Source organism: Eriocheir sinensis, chromosome 44, assembly GCF_024679095.1.
Source record: "Eriocheir sinensis breed Jianghai 21 chromosome 44, ASM2467909v1, whole genome shotgun sequence".
Classification (NCBI taxonomy): domain Eukaryota; kingdom Metazoa; phylum Arthropoda; class Malacostraca; order Decapoda; family Varunidae; genus Eriocheir; species Eriocheir sinensis.
In genome coordinates, this window is record NC_066552.1 from 1 (window position 1) to 21,137 (window position 21,137).

At 44.7% G+C, this 21,137-nt stretch overlaps 2 protein-coding genes across 2 annotated transcripts; one reads left to right on the plus strand and one right to left on the minus strand.

The window, feature by feature from the left end:
* The first annotated feature begins 23 nt into the window (after nucleotides 1-23).
* Nucleotides 24-10,860, plus strand: LOC126980227 (uncharacterized). Its single transcript, XM_050829855.1, has 4 exons — nucleotides 24-1,525; nucleotides 1,793-1,870; nucleotides 2,084-2,284; nucleotides 10,675-10,860. Exons 1-4 carry the CDS (start codon nucleotides 221-223, stop codon nucleotides 10,714-10,716), a joined length of 1,626 nt encoding a protein of 541 aa, XP_050685812.1. The 5' UTR covers nucleotides 24-220; the 3' UTR covers nucleotides 10,717-10,860.
* A 4,883-nt stretch (nucleotides 10,861-15,743) lies between these two features.
* On the minus strand, nucleotides 15,744-18,122 carry LOC126980658 (chimeric ERCC6-PGBD3 protein-like). Its single transcript, XM_050830750.1, has 2 exons — nucleotides 17,313-18,122; nucleotides 15,744-16,958 (listed from the first exon to the last, which is right to left on the minus strand). The coding sequence occupies exons 1-2, from the start codon at nucleotides 18,120-18,122 to the stop codon at nucleotides 15,744-15,746; spliced, it is 2,025 nt and encodes a 674-aa protein (XP_050686707.1).
* Nucleotides 18,123-21,137: the final 3,015 nt, after the last annotated feature.

A 21,137-nucleotide genomic window follows, 5' to 3' on the forward strand; every position in this document is an offset into this window, starting at 1 on the left:
GCTGAGAAGGCTTGGTGGGGGCAGTGAGGGCATCCTGTCTGTAAATAAAACAAATGAAACCAGGACACTGTGCAGTATTAGAGGTGCAGAAGAGGAGGAGGAAAGACCTCAAGAGAGCAGTGATAGTAGTGTGAAGTTGGTGCAGGAGGCAGTGGGAGGGACTGCTGGTATTCTGCATAGGGTTGAATATGGGAAGTATATAATCTGCCTCCTTGACACCATGGACACGATACTTATCATGGTAAATGAAAACTCGCCCAGTGAAACTAGTTCTGGCAAAGAAACAGAAGCAACTACACGACAGACTTCCAAAAAAGAGAAGAAAAAAGCCCAAGGAAGAGAACAGAGTACAAGAACTCATACTGGCAGCAACATGGAAGCAAACACACAAGTAGAACAAACTGTCAGCAAAATTACTAACATAGAGAAAAGAAAAAAGGTTGGTCAAACAGCTAAAAAAACTAACAACAAAGAAAAAGATAACAAAGCCATAGAAAAACAGCAGACAGTGGATAAGAAAGCAAGGAGTAGCACAAGAACTGAATCCTCACGCCATCATAAGGCGATGCAACAGTCTGAGTCAACTGTTGAACATCCTACAGTGAAAAAGAGGGGACAGAATAACAGCCGAAAAAGGGAGCACATCTCAAACGCAGTCAAGTCACCGAAGAGACAAAGGAATGAGTCAAGCGTGCCCGCCAAGGCTTCTGTTGCAACACACCTGGCCATAGATGCCATGTTGTCACCTGGGCAGAATAGCGGCATTGTTCCCAGCAGTGAAGGCAATGTTGATCCAGATGCAGGAACAGATAAAGTTACAGGTCAGTTTATGCAGCATGAACCTCCGAACACTGGTGAATCACCAAATCAGCCAAAAAAAGCATGTGACCTAGAAGTCTCTGACAGAAGTCTTTCTTCCGATGGGTCAGAGTCAGAGTCACAGTATGAAGATGGATCGCCTACTGATAGTGATGAAGATGACATGATTTCAGAATTTAGTGCAACCCAGAAAAAGAAGAGCTCCCTCCATCAGACACGAGAAAGGCTGAAAAGAAGGAATTACAGACCAGAGCACAGAGAGTCAGTGAGCAAAATTATATTTGATCGTGACGATGACATCCTTATTATGGAACCGCCCAAGCCTGTGCCCATGTCAGAAAACAAGAAAGACAACACAAATTCTGAAAACAGCCAGATCACAAAGGGGGTGCAGGGCAGACCCTTCATGGTATCACCATATGTTTCCCTGAAGACCCAAAGAGCCAATAGGAGAGCTGCAGGTGGACACCAGCAAAGCCTGACCACTAGCAGTTCCTTCATCCAAGGCCTCATCAAGAACTCCATCATGAAGAATGTTCCAGAGATGATGACTTCGGCCTCAACCAGGGTACCAGTGGACGGTCAAACGGAGGAGGAACCTGACCCTGAGGACATGTGGGGTCTCCTGCCAGCCCTCCCCCAGCAGTCCTCCAGCTCCCTTGCCGCAAGGGCTGCCAAGACCAGCCTGCAAGAATCTGGCATAACGGTGGGTGTTCTGTGATCAACTTTATTTCCATCATTGTGAAAGTTTTTTTAATGTTTTGCTCCTCCACTTCCTTCTTCCAGTTGTAACTATTTGAATTAGCATCATTTCCCAGCATGAAAAGCCTGACTATTAAACCACTAATCATTACTAAGCAGCATATACCTCATTTTGTTTCCTCCAGTTTTCTGTCTTTTCTGTCATTCATTACTTATTAATTCATTTACCTCTCTATTCCTTCTATCATTCGTTCATTCATTCATCCCACAGGAGACTGCAGCCACGGCTCCAGAGAGGCCAACAACTGTCACCAGCACCAACATTAGTGGTGCAGTCATCACATCAAAGGTATACTATATACTTTTCTAGATAAAAAAAAGAAAAATATCAATTGATTAATAGATTTACATATATTTCAAATATTTACGAATGTATAATTTATATAAGTTGATGTATTCATTCACTTATTTACTATTTTATATTCCTATTTGAGTGATGTATGGAGGTCAGTTGTATTTAAGGAGATTGGTTGTAATGTAAGACTTTTAACATTTTTGGCAGGCCTCCAAGGTAATGAGTTTTTGGATAGAAAGTGAAGAAGAGGAAGAGGATGAAGACACAGAAGACACAGAGTCACTCTTCATGCCCACACTCCCCGTGGCCTCACAGCTGATCCAAGAGAGCACCGTGCTTCCCAGCTACAGCTCCCTTGGCCCCGAGCACTGGATGTCAGTAGCTAGAGCTATGCAGAAGCGAAAAAAGGTAATAGAATAAGTGTGTATGCAGTGAAGGCAAAAGAATGTAATTTAATTTTTTTATAACAAAGGAGGCAGACTGTGGCTGGACAATTTGCCTACAGACAGTGTGCCTACTGAACATTATACATATGGACAATGTGCCTAACGGATATTTCGCAATGCTAAAAACAACTTTCTTTATTTGAATAAAATATATATATATATATATATATATATATATATATATATATATATATATATATATATATATATATATATATATATATATATATATATATATATATATATATATATATATATATATATATATATATATATATATATATATATATATATATATATATATATATATATATATATATATATATATATATATATATATATATATATATATATATATATATATATATATATATATATATATATATATATATATATATATGGGGCCTGATGGTGGCCACGGCTTGTTCCAGTGGGGCCTGATGGTCGGCCCAGTTCTGGTGCAGGCGAGTGTTTATAGTGGCACCATCTTGCATTGGCTCATGCTGCCCCCCGGAGCTCGGTCTTGATTTGCTTGGACGGCTTCCTCTAGAGTCCGGGTTGATGGGTGGTCTTCAGGACAGCATGTGGGTAGTTTTAAGCCACTCGGCGGTGACTGAAAATCTGAGTGGTAGCGTGAGGATTCGAACCAGCGTCGTCCATCACGCGGTGAATGTGGGCCCAATGCAGCTACCATTTCGCCACCTATATATATATATATATATATATATATATATATATATATATATATATATATATATATATATATATATATACAGTAAAACCCCGATTATCCGACATGGAAGAAGCCTCTTCGGATAAGCCGATTTTCGGATAATCCGGTTATGGCCGCCATTTGATCGCCGCCAGTTTGATCGTAGGCATTGTGTTCTGCTGTATGGTAAGACGACTTTCTTCCTTTTCCCGGTTTCTTTCGGCATGGTGATGTAGAAAGAAGTGAGGTCAAGCACAGGTAGAAGCGATGCGACTGCCCAGTGTGAAGTGTGTGATGTGACTGCCCGACTGACGATGTAAACAATGAAACCAAACAAACACACGCTAGCTAAACAAAGTAGTACGCTTAAAACATGTGATGTAAATGTTTTATTGTATGTTTGTCTGTGTGTCTCCTTGTCTGGACCAGTGTATGTTGATACTTGTGAGCGTTGCAGATCTGAATTGTGAATGTTGCAGAGTGCGATTGTGAATGGTTGTGCAAGCTTGCAAGTGTGACCTTGATGCATCGTGCAGGTGGAGACACAGTATGATGACTCATATTATCGCGCAACTCATATGTTGGAAGGGGAATGTGGCATGGAGTGGAGAGGGGAGTCGTGTTTGTGTCGTTGTCTTGAGAGTACGGTGTGAGAGTAGTCGTGCAGTAGTTTGTTCGTTCGCCGCACCTACGTCCTTGCTGGGGCGAAGGTGCGGACGTGGTGTTGTTGAGAGTTTGTTTAATTTTTTTGTCTAATACATTGATCTATTCGTTACAAGCTATTTCGGCAATACGTATTAGAAAGCATATTCATTTTAACTGTTCTTATCAATTTTAAATGTGTTAATATAGTACATATGTAGTTACTTTTATTTATTTTTGATGTTTTATAACGTTTTAGTATAGAAATTTTTTTTTTTAATTGCATTATCCAGATCAATTTCGGATAATCCGGTTTTTCGGATAATCCGCTTTCGGATAATCGGGGTTTTACTGTATATCTATATATCTATATATCTATATCTATCTATCTATCTATCTATCTATCTATCTATCTATCTATCTATCTATCTATATATATATATATATATATATATATATATATATATATATATATATATATATATATATATATATATATATATATATATATATCTATATAGTCATCCCCGCCGTTCATTGGTATTTTCGTTCGGACTTGGCGATGTGAAACCCATGACGGCGGGACTATAACCCTATGGGAAAATATGCATTTGGGAAGTCACCTCTGACACGTCATATAAAACATGTTTTTCGTTCTTTTAATGACTGAAATGAGACAAGACCTTGTTAGACAACAATATGTAATCAACACTCACCCTGGGGTCAAAATTTAGTAGCACAGAAGACCCAAAAGTAGCCCAATTTGCGATAAGTAGCCCAATCTGGCAACACTGCAGTGTGGCGGCGCGTGAATTTTTTTTTTTAGGATAATGTTGCTATGAGAAAATCTCGACCAATAGCAGTCGTCCCTGAGTGAGCTGCTGGCCAATAGGAAAGCATGGCGTCACAGTCTAACCGTGGCGTCACTCAGGGCAACCTAACGTCCATTGCCCGCCTCCTCCTCTCTCCCTTCCCCCTCCTCTCTCCTTCCCCCTCCTCTCTGCCTCCCTCCCTCCTCCTCTGCCTTCCTCCTCTCTCCTTCCCCCTCCTCTCTGCCTCCTCCCTCCCTCCTCTCTGCCTCCTCCCTCCCTCCTCTCTGCCTTCCTCCTCCTCTCTCCCTTCCCCCTCCTCTGCCTCCCTCCTCCCTCCTCTTTGCCTTCCTCCTCCTCTCTCTCCCTTCCCCCCTCCTCTCTGCCTCCCTCCCTCCCTCTTCTCTGCCTTCCTCCCTCCTCTCTCCCTTCCCCCATCCTCTCTGCCTCCCTCCCTCCTCTCTGCCTTCCTCCCTCCTCTCTCCCTTCCCCCCTCCTCTCTTCCTCCTCCTCTGCCTCCTCCTTCCTCCCTCCTCTCTCCCTTCCCCCTCCTCTGCCTCCCTCCTCCTCTCTGCCTTCCTATTTAGCGTCAATGCATCCAGCGTATCTGAAACTGGGGCAGCGTATAAGCGACAATTAGTTGACGCGAATCCTTGAACACGCGATGGGTGAGACATGACATGGGGGTGACTGTATATATATATATATATATATATATATATATATATATATATATATATATAGAGAGATAGATAGATAGATAGATAGATAGAGAGAGAGAGAGATATATGTTCTGTGTCACGGTTGGCATTATCTGCTTTTGATGTTGTTCAGTCCAACCCACGCTCACCACCTTATCCACTCGACCACTGCCAACACCTACTTTTTCCTCAGTATGTATGGGAAAATAGAATTTGGTACTGGCTAGCCGCCATTTTATCCCACATACGCTCACACATGGGGAAAATTCATTGTTTCCTGCCTCTCACTCTCTTAATCCTCCTGATGACGTCCAGTTTCTGCTCTTTCGTCAGTGGGCAAATTTAATCTTGCCCGTGGGTTTCCCAGCAGGCTTGCAAGCCATTGTGTAGCACATGTGTGGTAAGCGAGCCAACTCCTTGCTGTGTATGGGCCGGGGGGTTAACTAGGGCTGCTTTCACAGTAATTTTGTTTTTGATCGTTACCAATGGTGGCGATCGCTGCTATAGTATTTCCACATAAAACTGGCCGTTTCGGTAGTGGCGGCTGCGGGGTTAGCCTAGCCCCGCACCTTGCCACTCACTCTCAACACCTCTCGCTTCCTCTGCAGCCACCACTACCCCATAGGACAGTTTCATGTTGAAAACTATAACGTCAGTCGCCGCCATTGGTAATGATCAAAACAAAGTGACTGAAAGCGGCCCCTAGATGTTGTATGCTCAGGTACCAGACGTAAAAAACTTTGGCTCGCCGTAATAAGTTTAATTTTGACCTGTAGATAACATTACATTTAGTATACATGATAAATTCCTACCATCATTACATCAGCACAAAATACCATCACCAAATTGCCACACCAAACACCCGCACAATCACCATATGGGCACACAAATACCATCACTATCATCATAAGGGTCACAGAGGCATCAGTACTCTCACCATATGGTCACAAACACCAGTACCATCACCATATGACCAGATATTATCCATATAAACATTAACAATCGTTCACTTACAACAATGCCTCCTCTCTGGTACCAAGCAGAAATCCCGTGAATCGGCACAGACTTGCCCAGATTTGTCGGTCCCTCCTAACAGCTGTCTGGCAGCACCATTAACACCATCACTAAAACCAACATCCTATATAAATATCAAACATAACAAGGTACATTATAAAAGAGTAATCCAATCACAAATGATATGAATAGGCGAAGCAGCTGTTACAAACTTAGTACCAGTGATATGAAGTTAACCCACATTTTCCCCAATTAATAATAATGACATACCTTATAAACACACACAAGCTGCACTTCAGCACCATCAGAGTCACTTAATGCATGCACAGATGCATTCCACCTCCCTACGCTCTCAGAGCATCGAGTGGATGCGAGGCGCCAACCAGCTAGCGACTGGCCACTGAGGCAGCACTGCCCGCCACCACAATTCCCAAAGCTTACACGTCACCGCGAGCATCGATAAGCGCATTCTCCATAGAATGCGTAATTTCCACAAATACATAATGCATATACAAATAAACACATAGTTATTGGCAAATTCCCACAAATACATAACACATACAAATACACACATTATTAGCAAGTACATCTAATAATACAGATGTGTACTCGCCGTGCCGCCGCCACATTCTGCACAAAAACCGCCCAGTCTCGCCCAACCATTTACTTTCCCTGCCATCCCGAAATCGACAGTGGTTGGGGAGCACGCGCCATGACTGTGACTTGGAATTTGAGTGAGGGCCACGACAGCCGACTCTGAACGTTCTTCTTGTTTACATCTATAAATTTTGGCTATATATGATCATTCTGATTGTGAGGATAATTTGTAACTTACTGAATACAAAAATATGCAGAGAGAGAGAGAGAGAGAGAGAGAGACAGGATAGAAATCCTCCCAAAACCAACCCAACTGCCACCATGAGATTTTCCCTCTTGAAAAAAAAATCCAACCTGGCAACTCTGTGCTCATTTGGCAGGGCAGACCACGAACTGCATCATAGATGGTTTTACCCGTGTGATCTGAACACACGGTTCTGAAACAATACTGCGTCCTAGGAAACTGTGCCTTGTGAATCCACGTCATACGCGATTTGACTATATATATATATATATATATATATATATATATATATATATATATATATATATATATATATATATATATATATATATATATATATATATATAGTCAGCACAGAGTTGGGTGTTCACTGGCGACTTAGGTCTAAGGCTGTGTGCCAGCCTCCTATCGACTTGTTGGTGTGAGGCAACTTTTGTAAAACTCTTTCATGTACATTCCAAAGCTCCTCTTGAAATACGGGCTGTCTTCTTTGTCCTCGCTGCACATTTCCAATCCACATATCCTCGAAATAGGTTAGAAAGTCTCCCAAAATTTTGTCCATTTCCTCATCCAGTGCAGACATAAATCATTCATATATGTGGCTAACATCTTGTTAAGGATCGAATGCAAGTGTTTGAAGTGATTTAATCATGTTCATTTACGGGACACTGAGCATACCAGCTGGCAAGTCCTTTGGCTTTAATTCTTCACCACACACATTGCCCAAAGTGAAACAGACAACTACTGATTTGACTCTGGAAAGTATCTTGATAGAATTCAATGCTGCTCTTTCAGAGTCAAGCATCAGGGATGCTGGGTTTAAATTTCTTTCGTTCTCAAGAAAAGTCCATATTGCATTGTAGGCTCCTTTGTTCTTATGCTTTATGACTCAGAACACCAATGGTACTGTTCTTGATTCAGTTAGCATGGCATGAATAGTGTATAAAGTGTTTAGTGTAGCATTTTGGGGAGGTGGTGGCTGAGTGGGTAGAGTGACGGTGCCTCGTTTAGGACGACGTGAGTTCGATCCCCGCCCGGAGACACCAAGGTGGGATTTTTCATCCGCTGCAGAGTGGCCTAAAGCTAGCGTCACACAGGGCAAATTTTGCCCAACATGTTGATTTCTTTTGTTGGCTGTTGGGCAAAATGAACAACCAACAAGATCTGGTGGGTTGTGAAGAATGGACAACAGATGTGATGTCAGACTGGTCGGGAGGAAACGGGGTCAAATGACATTCGTGCTGTAAGTTGTAAATGTAAATTGAAAATCAATCATCGTACAAATTTACTCAAATTGTAAATGGTAAAACTCCAAAAACCGACGTACATGTGCAAGTATGTTTGTGATTTATTTGTCCACTGTGTAAAGTTATTTATAACACTCAACTGACTGTATGGTGGGTCACTGCCGCCCAACCCCGCTACTTAACTTTTTAATCCACTACCTGCTACTTAAATTTTGAGTAATTCTGAAATGTATTGGGCTACTTCATGTTGAAATCCGCTACTTTTTGATGTGTGAGTAGGCTACTTATCGTCAAAAGAATCTGGCAACCCCGATCCCGACCCCCACCCGGGGGTGGTGTCTGTGCCTGGCGCGAGGTATAAACCAAGTTTAACAAACTAGCCATGGACGCCCCCAATGCCTCTTCTGGTGTTTCTGCAGCCGTAGCACATTCTTCATTATGTGCAATGCAGCAGTACAATCTTCTAAATCATCAATATCCTTCCGATTCATGGTAAAGTGGCTGGAGATGATGCTGGTGTGGTGTTTGCTGTTGTTGGAGCACGGCGTCAACACAACAGTGTTCAGGGTAGCAGTGTGATGCACAACATTGTTGGTTGGCGATTATCACCAACAAAAACGAGCAACATGTTGGCAGAAATTTGCCCTGTGTGATGCCAGCTTAAGACTACCCACATGCTGTCCAGAAGACCACCCATCAACTCGGACTCTAGATTTTAGGATTAAAGATGAGCTCCGGGGGCAGCATGAGCCAATGCAAGATGGCGCCACTTTAAACACTTAACTGCGCCACAACGGGCTGGGCCATACCACCAGGCCCCTCCAAACAAACCTACAGGCGCCATAGTTGAAGATGTAAAAAAAATAAATAAATAAATAAAATAAAATAAAATAAAATAAAATAAATAAATAAATAAATAAATAGATAAATAAATTCCAAATGTCCGTTAGCCATAATGAATGGTAGCCATGGTGCCCGTAGGTATAATGTCCAGTAGGCAAACTGTCCGGTAGGCACATTGTCTATAGACAAACTGTCTGTAGGCACACTTCTAGTACCCATAAAACAACAGAAGAATATTCCAAAAGAGAAATTGATTAGACAGGTCTTAATACTCCCCTCTTGAAAGTAAGTCATAGGAAGAAGGGAATACAGTTGAAGGAAGACTGAAATTGAGTTTACCAGAGATAGGGATGAAATACTAGTTAAAATTTTTATTAATTCCTGCATTAGGAAGTTTGACATCATAGGACTGAGACCCAAGGGTATGAAGTCCTGTGCTGGTAGTCTTCAGGAGGCATACAGCTAACAAGTCCAGTGGATCAGTTAACTTGAAAATAGCAGTAAAAGATTTAGAGAAATTAGACAGCCAGTTTGAGAAAGGGAGTTGATTAGGCAAAATACTTTTGACAGCTGTGTTCAATAGCTCTGTCTGAATGGTGTCCGATCAGCAAGCTGCTTCAAGGAGGCAGTGGCAGAGTGCTTAATACAATGAAATAGTGAATGCAGACAGCTTGGGATTTCTGACTACTATTCTATCAAAGTTACCAAAGATCAACCATATGTCATTGTCATCAACCTTGACTGATTGTTACTCGCCCAAGAGGTGAGGGAGAGGGGGCCGGCAGTATGAACCAGGCAAACAAGATAAACGTTACTATCAAAAAGTGTGCTTACAAAGCTTGTGGCGAACCACTAGAATCCATTATAACAACCTTAAATGCCATAAATTTACACATTGAAAACAAGAAGTCTGAACAGTAGGTGAAAAAATGAAAATGAGTATAATACTGCGACGTTTTCCGAAGCAGATATAGTTATATGTAAAAAGTGCCTAGCTCAACTAGCAAAAGAAAACATATAATATGGAGAAGATAATTTTAAATGTTGAAAAGTATAATTCAGGAACTTTTCATTATGCTGTCTTGTTTACTGAAATGCCTTGCCTCATTGTGCTAACATTGTCTCAGCCTTCAGTCTCTGCTTCAGGAATGCTGGTGTGTGTGTGTGTGTGTGTGTGTGTGTGTGTGTTTGTGGAGGGATGGGAGGGTTACGTATGTATGGTTGTCTGTGTGCCAACGAGTGTGTAGTGAGTGAGGGCCGTTTCTGAGAATTGCTGGGTTTGGGCTTGGTTTTATTGCTTTCAAGGGACCAAAGATCATTTGCTTGACATTAATTTATCAACCCTACCATTGGATGTGACTCACTAAGAGGAGATGGTGGGGGAAGGGGCAGCATGATCCAAGCCTGTAAGACGGGCAGGAAGGTAACTGCTATGTAGTTGTTGGCTGGTGAGGAAAGTGGTGTGTGTGTGTGTGTTTGGGTGTGGGGGGGGGAATTTTCCATTGGTACTTGGATAATCATACTCATTTATCTTCTTCCGCAGAACTCGTTCCTGAGACTTACATATCGTAAAAATGCTGCATAAGTCTTACGGTAATCTAATATTTAATATTATGTTGTGTGTAGATTAATATTGATCAGAGGATTTAATTTTAATAATGTCTATTTTTTTCACATTTAGTATGTATCGCCTGCCTCCAAGGAGGGCGATGTTATTGATTGTGTGAATATTATACTATATACTTGTATAATATATATATATATATATATATATATATATATATATATATATATATATATATATATATATATATATATATATATATATATATATATATATATATATTAATGAGAATTAATGAATGAATAGAAATCACTGGAAAAAGAATATATGAATACTCTATGTTATTTGGTAAATTTATCTGCAACTATTTATATAATGCCTCTGTGGTCTAGTGGTCGGCGTGCCCGGCATGTACTCCATGGGTCCGGGTTCGAATCCCTGCCCGGGCAGTCGGTGTGCAGCTCACCCAGCTGTTCCTCCCTTTTGGGCTGGTCGATGAATGGGTGCCTGGGGAAGGTAAACTGTGGTAACCCGGATGTCACACTGGCCCTGTGTCCCGGGGTAATGGGCTCCCTCCCACCACAGGCTCAAGGGCCAGTGTTACGGAGAAGAGTACCGAGGCCACGTGCTGTTACAGCGTATGCCCCCAACTTTATCTTTATTTATATAAAGTTATTGTATAGTAATACATTTTGTTCTAATAACAAGGTTTCATTAGTGTCATAAAAATCTTGCAGAATTTGGGAACAGTCTAAAGGGGCTATCATACTGGGCAAATTTTCCGTCCATATCAATAGTTTTTGTGACCGTGTGTGCCTTGTTGTGTCGGAAAGATGTGTGTTATTACCAGGTGCGGACATTTTTTCTGCGGCGCTTGTTGTTGCTTGGGTGATGCTGTGAGAGATAGACGCACAGAGTCACTTCCTTCTCTACTACACTCAGTTCTACACTGCAGCCGTGACAATAAGGGCCTTTTATTTATTTATTTATTTATTTTTTACTGATATTATGGCATCTGGAGCCAGAGCTATGACAAGTGTCTACCTACTTGATTCAGTCGAGTCTACTATCATGGGGAGCATGCTGCCAACATGCAAATAGGTGCTTCAATACTATCTCAACCTCCATCTTAACCAGAAGATGACAACAAAGGAAGCAGTGGCGGAAACGATCAAACTAGTGAGTACCTTCTGGGATCAAGCACGTATTCCAATGCAGAAAATGCAGCAAGCAAGAGAGAAAGTTGTACGACTACAAGATAACTGGAAAAGTCTAAAGAAGAACAAAAACAGGCAAACAAAAACAACAGAAGAACGAAAATGATTTCCTTCTGTCCCTTGTCCTTGATCGCCTCTTTGACATTGCACATGAAGATGCAATTTCAATGATTACAATCGCCGAGGACAGGGAGTTTCTAGGAGCACAGAGGGAGGAGGTGCGCAGGGGCACAATGGCAACAACACAGGACATGTCTCTTGCATGTTGAGAAGAACAAGGAGAAGAAAGAACAGCGAATGAAGCGCTCTCAAGCTGAAAAGCGTAAACTGGAAGAAATAACTGAACTCGTATCCAGCTCTACATCAAGTTCCAGCAGCTCCAGTCCCATTCATTCCCCTTTTCAGTGTCGTGGTGCAGAAGAGGCTGCTGACAGCTGTGTTGCAGGGCCACCTTCAGTTGTCATACCCCCAGTAAAGTGCACCAGGAGCTTGAAGAAAATCATGAATGCACAACTCTCAGCTGTGATGGATAGAGCCAAGATATCTGATTGTGCAGTTCATATACTTGCAGCAGCTGCAAAAACCCTTGGTCACGACCCCAAAGAGCTGGTGTTAAACAGTGAGTCCTTCTGGCGAGACCAGATGAGGTTTTGTGCAGAAGCTGCCAAGGAAATAAAAAATTCGTTCAAGCCTTTGGTGCTGCTGGTCGTGCACTGGGATGGCAAGATGGTGCAGACAATGGCAGGTGGTGCTGCAGCTACAGGCGACCGACTTTCTGTTCTGGTATCAGGACGGGACTGCCTACACGCAGCTCTTTCCCCACACACTCTGAGCATGCGCGAGCAGTCTCGCCTCCTGATCGGTGCGAGGATTCTCGGCTCATGATTGGCCGCCTTCTCATCAGCTGATACATGTAAACATTTCATCAGCTGATACATGTAAACATTTCATCAGCTGATACATGTAAAGATAATAATAATGATGATAATAATGCTCCCTTCCTCCACTGTCCTCCCTGTCAGTGAGTCACCCACCCCTCACTCCCTTCCTCCACTGTCCTCCCTGTCAGTGAGTCACCCACCCCTCACTCCCTTCCTCCACTGTCCTCCCTGTCAGTGAGTCACCCACCCCTCACTCCCTTCCTTCACTGTCCTCCCTGTCAGTGAGTCACCCACCCCTCACTCCCTTCCTCCACTGTCCTCCCTGTCAGTGCATCACCCACCCCTCACTCCCTTCCTTCACTGTCCTCCCTGTCAGTGCATCACCCACCCCTCACTCCCTTCCTCCACTGTCCTCCCTGTCAGTGCATCACCCACCCATCACTCCCTTCCTTCACTGTCCTCCCTGTCAGTGCATCACCCACCCCTCACTCCCTTCCTCCACTGTCCTCCCTGTGAGTGCAACACCCATCCCTCCCTCCATTCACTGTCCTGCCTGTGAGTGCATCACCCAACCCTCACTCCTTTCACTGTCCTCCCTGTCAGTGCATCACCCACCCCTCACTCCCTTCCTTCACTGTCCTCCCTGTCAGTGCATCACCCACCCCTCACTCCCTTCCTTCACTGTCCTCCCTGTCAGTGCATCACCCACCCATCACTCCCTTCCTCCACTGTCCTCCCTGTCAGTGGGTGATGCACTGACAGGGAGGACAGTGAAGGGAGTGAGGGGTGGGTGATGCACTGACAGGGAGGACAGTGAAGGAAGGGAGTGAGGGGTGGGTGATGCACTGACAGGGAGGACAGTGAAGGAAGGAGGAGGGGTGGTGACCCACTGACAGGGAGGACAGTGAAGGTAGTGAGGGGTGGGTGATGCACAGGGAGGACAGTGGAGGAAGGGAGTGATGGTAGGTTGATGCAGTTACAGGGAGGACAGTGGAGGAAGGGAGGATGGGTGATGCACTGACAGGGAGGACAGTGAAGGAAGGGAGGAGGGTGGATGATGCACTGACAGGGAGGACAGTGAAGGAAGGGAGTGAGGGGTGGGTGATGCACTGACAGGGAGGACAGTGAAGGAAGGGAGTGAGGGGTGGGTGATGCACTGACAGGGAGGACAGTGAAGGAAGGGAGTGAGGGGTGGGTGATGCACTGACAGGGAAGACAGTGAAGGAAGGGAGTGAGGGGTGGGTGATGCACTGACAGGGAGGACAGTGAAGGGAGTGAGGGGTGGGTGACTCACTGACAGGGAGGACAGTGGAGGAAGGGAGCATTATTATCATCATTATTATTATCTTTACATGTATCAGCTGATGAAATGTTTACATGTATCAGCTGATGAGAAGGCGGCCAATCATGAGCCGAAAATCCTCGCACCGATCAGGAAGCGAGACTGCTCGCGCATGCTCAGAGTGTGTGGGGAAAGAGCTGCGTGCGTGCAGACCCTCCCATCAGGACATGGCATTGCAAAGCTATTGGGAGTCCCAATCCTTCCCTGTGGCGTTGGACAAGCAATGGGCGATGCCGTGATGACTGCTTTCTAAGACTCGAGAGGAATGGATCGCATTTCTGCTCTATCCTGTAACACCACAGCTTTGAACACAGGGATTTCGGCAGGGACATGTACCATAATCGAGCAACGGCTCAATAGTAGAGTTCTTCACCTCACTTGTCGTCACCACATCTTGGAATTGGTGTGCGAGGAGGCATTTACAGCATGTATTAGCCGTTCCTCTGGGCCTTATATTTTTCTCTTCAAGTGATTTCAGACCAAGTGGCAGGACTTGGACAAATCTCTGTGTGGGGTTTTTGAAAAGGTCTGGACTTCTTGAGAATCCCGTAAATTCTCAGCAATAAAAGTTATAAATAAAGTATTGGAAAATTGAGTTCTCAGACTCGCAGCCCCTCCTAGTCACTTATTATATTTATCAATATATCTGACCAGTCACACTACCATAGGTTAAGCAAAGACCAGATGAACCTGCTCTTAACCCTCTGAGTACCGCGCTATGGCGAGAAAACTAGTACACCCCATACCGCACTATGTGCAAAATTTTTTTTTTTCTTTCAAAACACTCGAATCTATCCCAAAACCATAAAAAATGTTGTCATTCCCCTTTCCGTAGCTTAGAAGTGTACCCCCTTCATCTCACCCGCAGCCCCGCCCCACCCGGCCAGCCCCGCCAGCCGAGAGCGAGTTCATGCGGCTGTGCCCGCCACTCCGTTTCAGCGCGGTTTTGTAGTTCCACACTTTTTACACTCAGTGCATCATATATACATTTTATTTACACTATATACCTGACATACAGTCTCTTCTCGTAAAAAAAAAAACAGTAATTCATATATACACTTTATTTACACTATATACATGACATGCAGAGTCTTTTCTCTGAAAAAAAAAAAAACACTTGTTGCTTCACATATACACTTTATGTACACTTTATACATGACATACAGAGTCTTTTCTCTCTGTTTTTTTAAAGCTAACACACACACACACACACACTTATATATATATATATATATATATATATATATATATATATATATATATATATATATATATATATATATATATATATATATATATATATATATACATATATATATATATATATATATATATATATATATATATATATATATATATAATTATTGACACAGTTATTTATGTACACAATATTTACAGTTCACACGCAAGTATTTTGCACTTAGAAGTTCAACTTTGTGTGGTAGTCCTCGAAGCAGGGGGTGATGCACAGCCCTACGTCGCAGTGTCTGCAGTAGTAGCGGGTGTCAGAGCGCGTTATTGGGGCCCGTGTCGTGTGGCTGCAGACGTGGCACCTTCGTAGGGTTTGGGCTTCAACTCGGTTGGGGGATGAGGGCGATGAAGTGTCGCTCATTGAGTCTGGCCTCGTTGGGTCTTGTATCCTGCCAAGGGCGCTCGTTGAATGGGCTGCCTTTTGAAGTCAATGATGAGCTCCCTTGCCAGCTCAGTACAAAACTCCTCACGATGCTCTACTTTGCCCGTCAGTTCCTTGTACACGATGTTGCTGTTGTACAGAACCAGGTCGAGGAGGTGGAAGAAAAACTTTTTATACCACCTCATGGTCTTTCGTGCACACTCAGCTGATGCAACGACCTGGTCCTTCTTGTCCACAAGCCGCATATTGACGTTGTAGTCATTGATGGCTTGTGGTTTCTGCAGACGTATGCCAGTACCACGCTGACGTCGTCGGGCTAGTTCCTGGACAGGTTCATGGACCGTGGAGAGGACATTTACCTCCTTGTTGTCCATCCACGACAGGAGGAGCATGCCGTTAGCGTGCTTGTAAATTTTGCTGTCTGCCTCTCTCGCGGATGGCAAGGGCGGCAGGTGCTTCCTGTTCCTCCTGACGGTGCCGCATGAGCCAGTGTTGACGCTGCCAAGGTATGCACACAAGCTGGGGCTCGTGTACCAGTTATCGGTGTACAAGATGCGGCCCTCGTTCAGGTACGGCTTCATCAAAGTGCACACCACAGCACCAGCTATTAGGATGTCGGCAGGGGCAGGCTCGAGCTCTGTCTTGCTGCCCATGTACAACAGCACATCCTGGACATAGCCAGACTTGCAGTCACACATGACGAAAGTTTTCAACCCATAACGGTGACGCTTGCTGGGTATGTATTGGCGGATGCCAATATTGCCCCTCCACAGGCACAGACTCTCATCAATCACCAACTTCTGGTGGGGATTGAAACCTTGCTGGATCTTCTCCCTCAGGTAGTCGCTCACAGGTCTTATTCGTTCCATGGGGTCTTTATCCGCCTTCGGCTTGTCCTGGTTGCAGGTGTGGGAAAGCAGGCTGTCGATGAAGTGCAAGTTGCCGAGGATTGCCTGGAACCTGTTGCGCCCCATGACACGATTGAAGCCTGGGGTGGCGGTGAGAGGGTCTGTGGACCAGTACTTGTGGATGGAGTTTTTTTTTATTGTCCCCATTAGGATGACTATGGCCAGGAAAACGTACAGCTCGTCAGGGGTAACTGGAGCGAAGCCGTTGTAGAGAGAGCGTGGGTGGTCAACCTTGCCACCCTTTCGATACCCATTATATCTGTTGGTGGCAGTGCACACGAGCTGGGCAAGAGTATCAGTGAAAAATTGCCGGAAAATATAGCTTCGGCAATTTTCTTGATTCGGTGGCAAGGAAAACGTGGGGCCTGGCTGGTTTGCTGGCGTGAAGTTGTAACGCCGAGGGTGGTACCCAACAACGTCGTCCCAGGTCCAGTTTTCGTTGACCCGAATGGGGCCTGGCAAACGGTCTGGGGTAGGGTCTTGGGGCGCCGCCCTTGGGTTACGTGGGGCACCACCCGGCCTCGCAGCGCGACGCCTAATCAGTCTAGGTGCCTTCACACGTCTATCACAAACGCCGAGGGGGGCTGGATGGCCGGAGCGTGACCGTTTAGCCCCTCGGCTAACATCATGTCTCACCCCTGCATCGTCACCACCGCGGTCATGAACGGTAGTAGGTGCAGGAGGCGCAGCAGAAGAGGTGGGTGGCGGCACATCTTGCGAAGAAGGGGGAGGCGTGGTTGAGGAAAGGCTGGCTGGAGTGGCAGGGGGCTGAGAGGGGCTGAGTGGCGACCTGCTCCTCGACTCCTGCCGAGGCACACCAGAGATCGAAGGGGGCTCGTCCCCAAGTATCACACGACGGCGAGGAGGGAAAATGATGCGTGGTGGGAGGTCATCATCGTCACTGCTGCTGACCCTCCCAGCGTCTTTGTGTGGGGTAGCGTAGAGTCGCCTCCTCGGCAAACGTGGAGCCTTGTATCCACTCTTATTCTCCACATCATCCACGTCAGCTTCCTCGCCTGCATCCACAGTGTCTCCCGTGGGCAAAGGCGTTGAATGCAGCACAGGTACGGGCGTGGTAGCAGGCGAGGGTAACACAGCCTTCGCACGTTTTGGGCTTGACGTGGAACGAGCGGCAGCACGTTTTCGTTTCTTGATCTTGCCGAATGCTTCCACGGCACTCTGCGACCCAGAGGGCTCCCCTGCCTCTGTAGCGGTATCGTCAGCAGTAGAGGACTGAGAAAGGTCCCTGAAGAACTCTTCATCTTCGCCTTTCTCAGCTATGAGTATTTCAATCTCGTCAGCACTAGGGAGATACTCTGACTCTAACGAGTCAGTGTCTGTTGATGAAATTTCTTCTTTGTCACACTCACTATGACTAATATCTCCATCGAGCACAGCTTTGATCTTGCTAGTGGTGTCAAGAATGTCTTTGGGGTTGCGAGCCATGATGTAGAAAATTTGTTTAGGCTCACATAGAGAACAGCGAGACGTATGTGTACGCGAGCTGTGCGGGTCAGGGAAACTGGTGAGTGGCGGTGGGGTGGCGGACGAGCAAAACCACAGACAACGACCGTTTTAGGGCAAACTATAATTAGGTTTGCCTACCACTTGTGTATTGAATAAAGCCCATCCTTGCTTGTTGAAAACGTATCCCAGCCCTGATACGCAAATATGGGCCCCATATCTGTCCACACGGGCTCCGAATATGCAGCCGCGACCCTTGCCTTTATTCAGCGTGAGCTGCATCTCGCCTGGGGGCATGGTGGTCTGTGAGCAGCTAGAGGAAGTATCTGGTTATCACGTGATACCCTGCTAATCATCCTGGAACAATTATATTTCGAGAAATAAGACCGGTTTTGAAAATTATAAAATGACGATACGGTATCGTCACCCGTATGGGAAGCAACATTTTGTTTTTGGCAGAGGGTGGTAAGCTGTCCTGAACTTTTCCTTTGTTTTCACTATGTGGCGTATCCCATAGGATCACGAGAACCTGGGAGAGGCTAGCCCAACTCTCTAGCTATCACGTGATACCCGGGTGGTCTTCGGGGAACCAAAACTTTTCGCGAAATAAGACCGAGTGTAAGGGTAACTCAGTGACGATGTGGTATCGTCACCCGTACTGGCGGTAACATCCAGTGGTGACGATACCGTATCGTCATCGGTACTCAGAGGGTTAAGTTTATTTATTTATTGTTATTTTTTTTTTACAACAAAGGAGGCAGCTCAAGGGCACACAAAAAAAGAGAACAATAATAAAAAAAAGCCCGCTACTCGCTGCTCCTAAAAAAGAAACAAAAGAGGTGGCCGAAAGCAAGATCTAATACGGGAGGAGAGAGATGTCCTAATACCCTCCTCTTGAAAGAGTTCAAGTCGTAGGCAGGAGGAAATACAGATGAAGGAAGATTGTTCCAGAGTTTACCAGCGTGAGGGATGAAAGAGTGAAGATGCTGGTTAACTCTGCATAAGGGGTTTGGACAGTATAGGGATGAACATGAGTAGAAAGTCGAGTGCAGCGGGCCGCTGGAGGGGGAGGCATGCAGTTAGCAAGTTCAGAAGAGCAGTCAGCGTGGAAATATCGATAGAAGATAGAAAGAGAGGCAACATGGCGGCGGAATTTAAGAGTTGGAAGACTATCAGTATGAGGAGGAGAGCTGATGAGACGAAGAGCCTTAGCCTCCACTGTCCAGAAGAGCTGTGAGGTGGAGCCCCCACATGAGATGCATACTCCATACGAGGGCAGACAAGGCCCTGTATATGGACAGCAACTGTGCAGGGGAGAAGAACTGGAGGAGGCAGAACGCCCAGCCTCGAGGAAGCTGATTTAGTAAGAGATGAGATATGAAGTTTCCATTTGAGATTTTGAGATAAGGATAGACCGAGGATGTTTAGTGTTGAGGAAGGTGATAGCTGGGTGTTGTCAAAGAATAGGGGATAGTTGTTTGGAAGATTGTGTCGATTGGATAGGTGGAGAAACAGTGTTTTGAGGCGTTGAAGGACACCAGGTTCCTCTTGCCCCAATCGGAAATAATAGTATGGTAATTTGAAGCAACAAGACACTGCTGGAAATTAAGAATAATTAATTATTCTCAGGCACACAGCAACCTAGCTAGCTATCTTAAAACATCCTTTGCAAATAAATTACTTAGCTGTAGGTGGGGAAGCAGGAGCCACACCTGATCAACCTCGTGGTCTGGAGCCCTGAGTCCTTCTTCAGTCATCTCTCGTTCCTCTCTGCAACACGCATTGCCCTCCTTACCTCCCACGGGTGTCTCTCACCTGTAGTACACAGTCTCACTGACTAGTGGATACTTCAAGGCTAGAAAGATCACCACGATGAACGACGTGGTGCGGGAGGTTGGTGAGGGAGGTCCTGTCGCGTTGGAGTCTGCGTGGAAGATGGTTGGAAGATGGCGGCGGGATCCATAATGCTCAGCGCCCCGGCCGCGGTCAAGATGCCAGCTCTCGCCACAGTGACATCTCGTTTTCTGTGCAACACTTACGTTAAAACGCCCCAACGGCTATGGATTTATTATTTATTAATAACCTAACACATGCACTTGGTAATAGTGGGTCATGCATCCCACACATAACTCAGCTTTGGCAGTAATAACGAATATGATTTGAAAAGCTCGCTGCTCCCGCCTGCCTGTTTTCCCGCCTGTCCTGTGACTACTTCCCGCTCTCTCAGTCAAAATGGCGGGGACTCCATGGTATTTACCACGGGCTAATCCTTGAATAATGAAATCTTGACACTCTACTTGAGCCGTTCACAGACAAAGACCTGCCGCCAGGATAGGCACTGAAGTATTTTTTTATATTGACTATTGACTACCGCTACCGCAGTACCGCACACCGTGTACCGCACTGGGAAAGAAAAAAAAAATGGGACCGCACTACCGCAACCGCACTACTGAGTTTTCAGTACGGCGCCCACCTCTGGTGCTTACAACTATGTTTATTGCATTAAATAAGGTGACTTTTAAATTATTAGTGTCAGACCATTTTCTAAATCACCAATGACGACACTGAGAAAATGTCCATTCTCTTTGAAAAATAAGAAACTTCAAACTCATTGGGCTACCCATAAATATTATTATTTTTTAAAATAACTTTGCATACCTTGTTTTTGGAGCAAATGGAACATGGTCAATGACCTTTTTGAGATTTTGCTCTAAGCACATCATGTTTTGTTAATCTTTCCCACCAATATTATGTTCTTATGCAAAACCACATTGTTTTGGAATAATCTTTAAATTTTCTCCCTTATAGCATGTGATACTTTATGTATTATTTAAAATAACATAAATTACATAATACAGCAAACTATTCAAATTGGCGTTAGTCAAAATACGGAATAGGTAATACTCATACAAATACAGGAAATCCCCTATATACGAAAGGGTTAGGGACTGAAAAAACCTTTCGTTTATCGATTTTTCGTATATCGAAGCCATTTCC

Coding starts and splice junctions, on each gene's coding strand:
- LOC126980227 (XM_050829855.1), top strand. CDS start 221: ATGGACACGATACTTATCATGGTAAATGAAAACTCGCCCAGTGAAACT. Junction 1,871..2,083: donor GTGCAGTCATCACATCAAAG/GTATACTATATA, acceptor CATTTTTGGCAG/GCCTCCAAGGTAATGAGTTT. Junction 2,285..10,674: donor CTATGCAGAAGCGAAAAAAG/GTAATAGAATAA, acceptor CTTCTTCCGCAG/AACTCGTTCCTGAGACTTAC.
- LOC126980658 (XM_050830750.1), bottom strand. CDS start 18,122: ATGGCTCGCAACCCCAAAGACATTCTTGACACCACTAGCAAGATCAAA. Junction 16,959..17,312: donor GCGGTGGTGACGATGCAGGG/GTGAGACATGAT, acceptor ACTCTTGCCCAG/CTCGTGTGCACTGCCACCAA.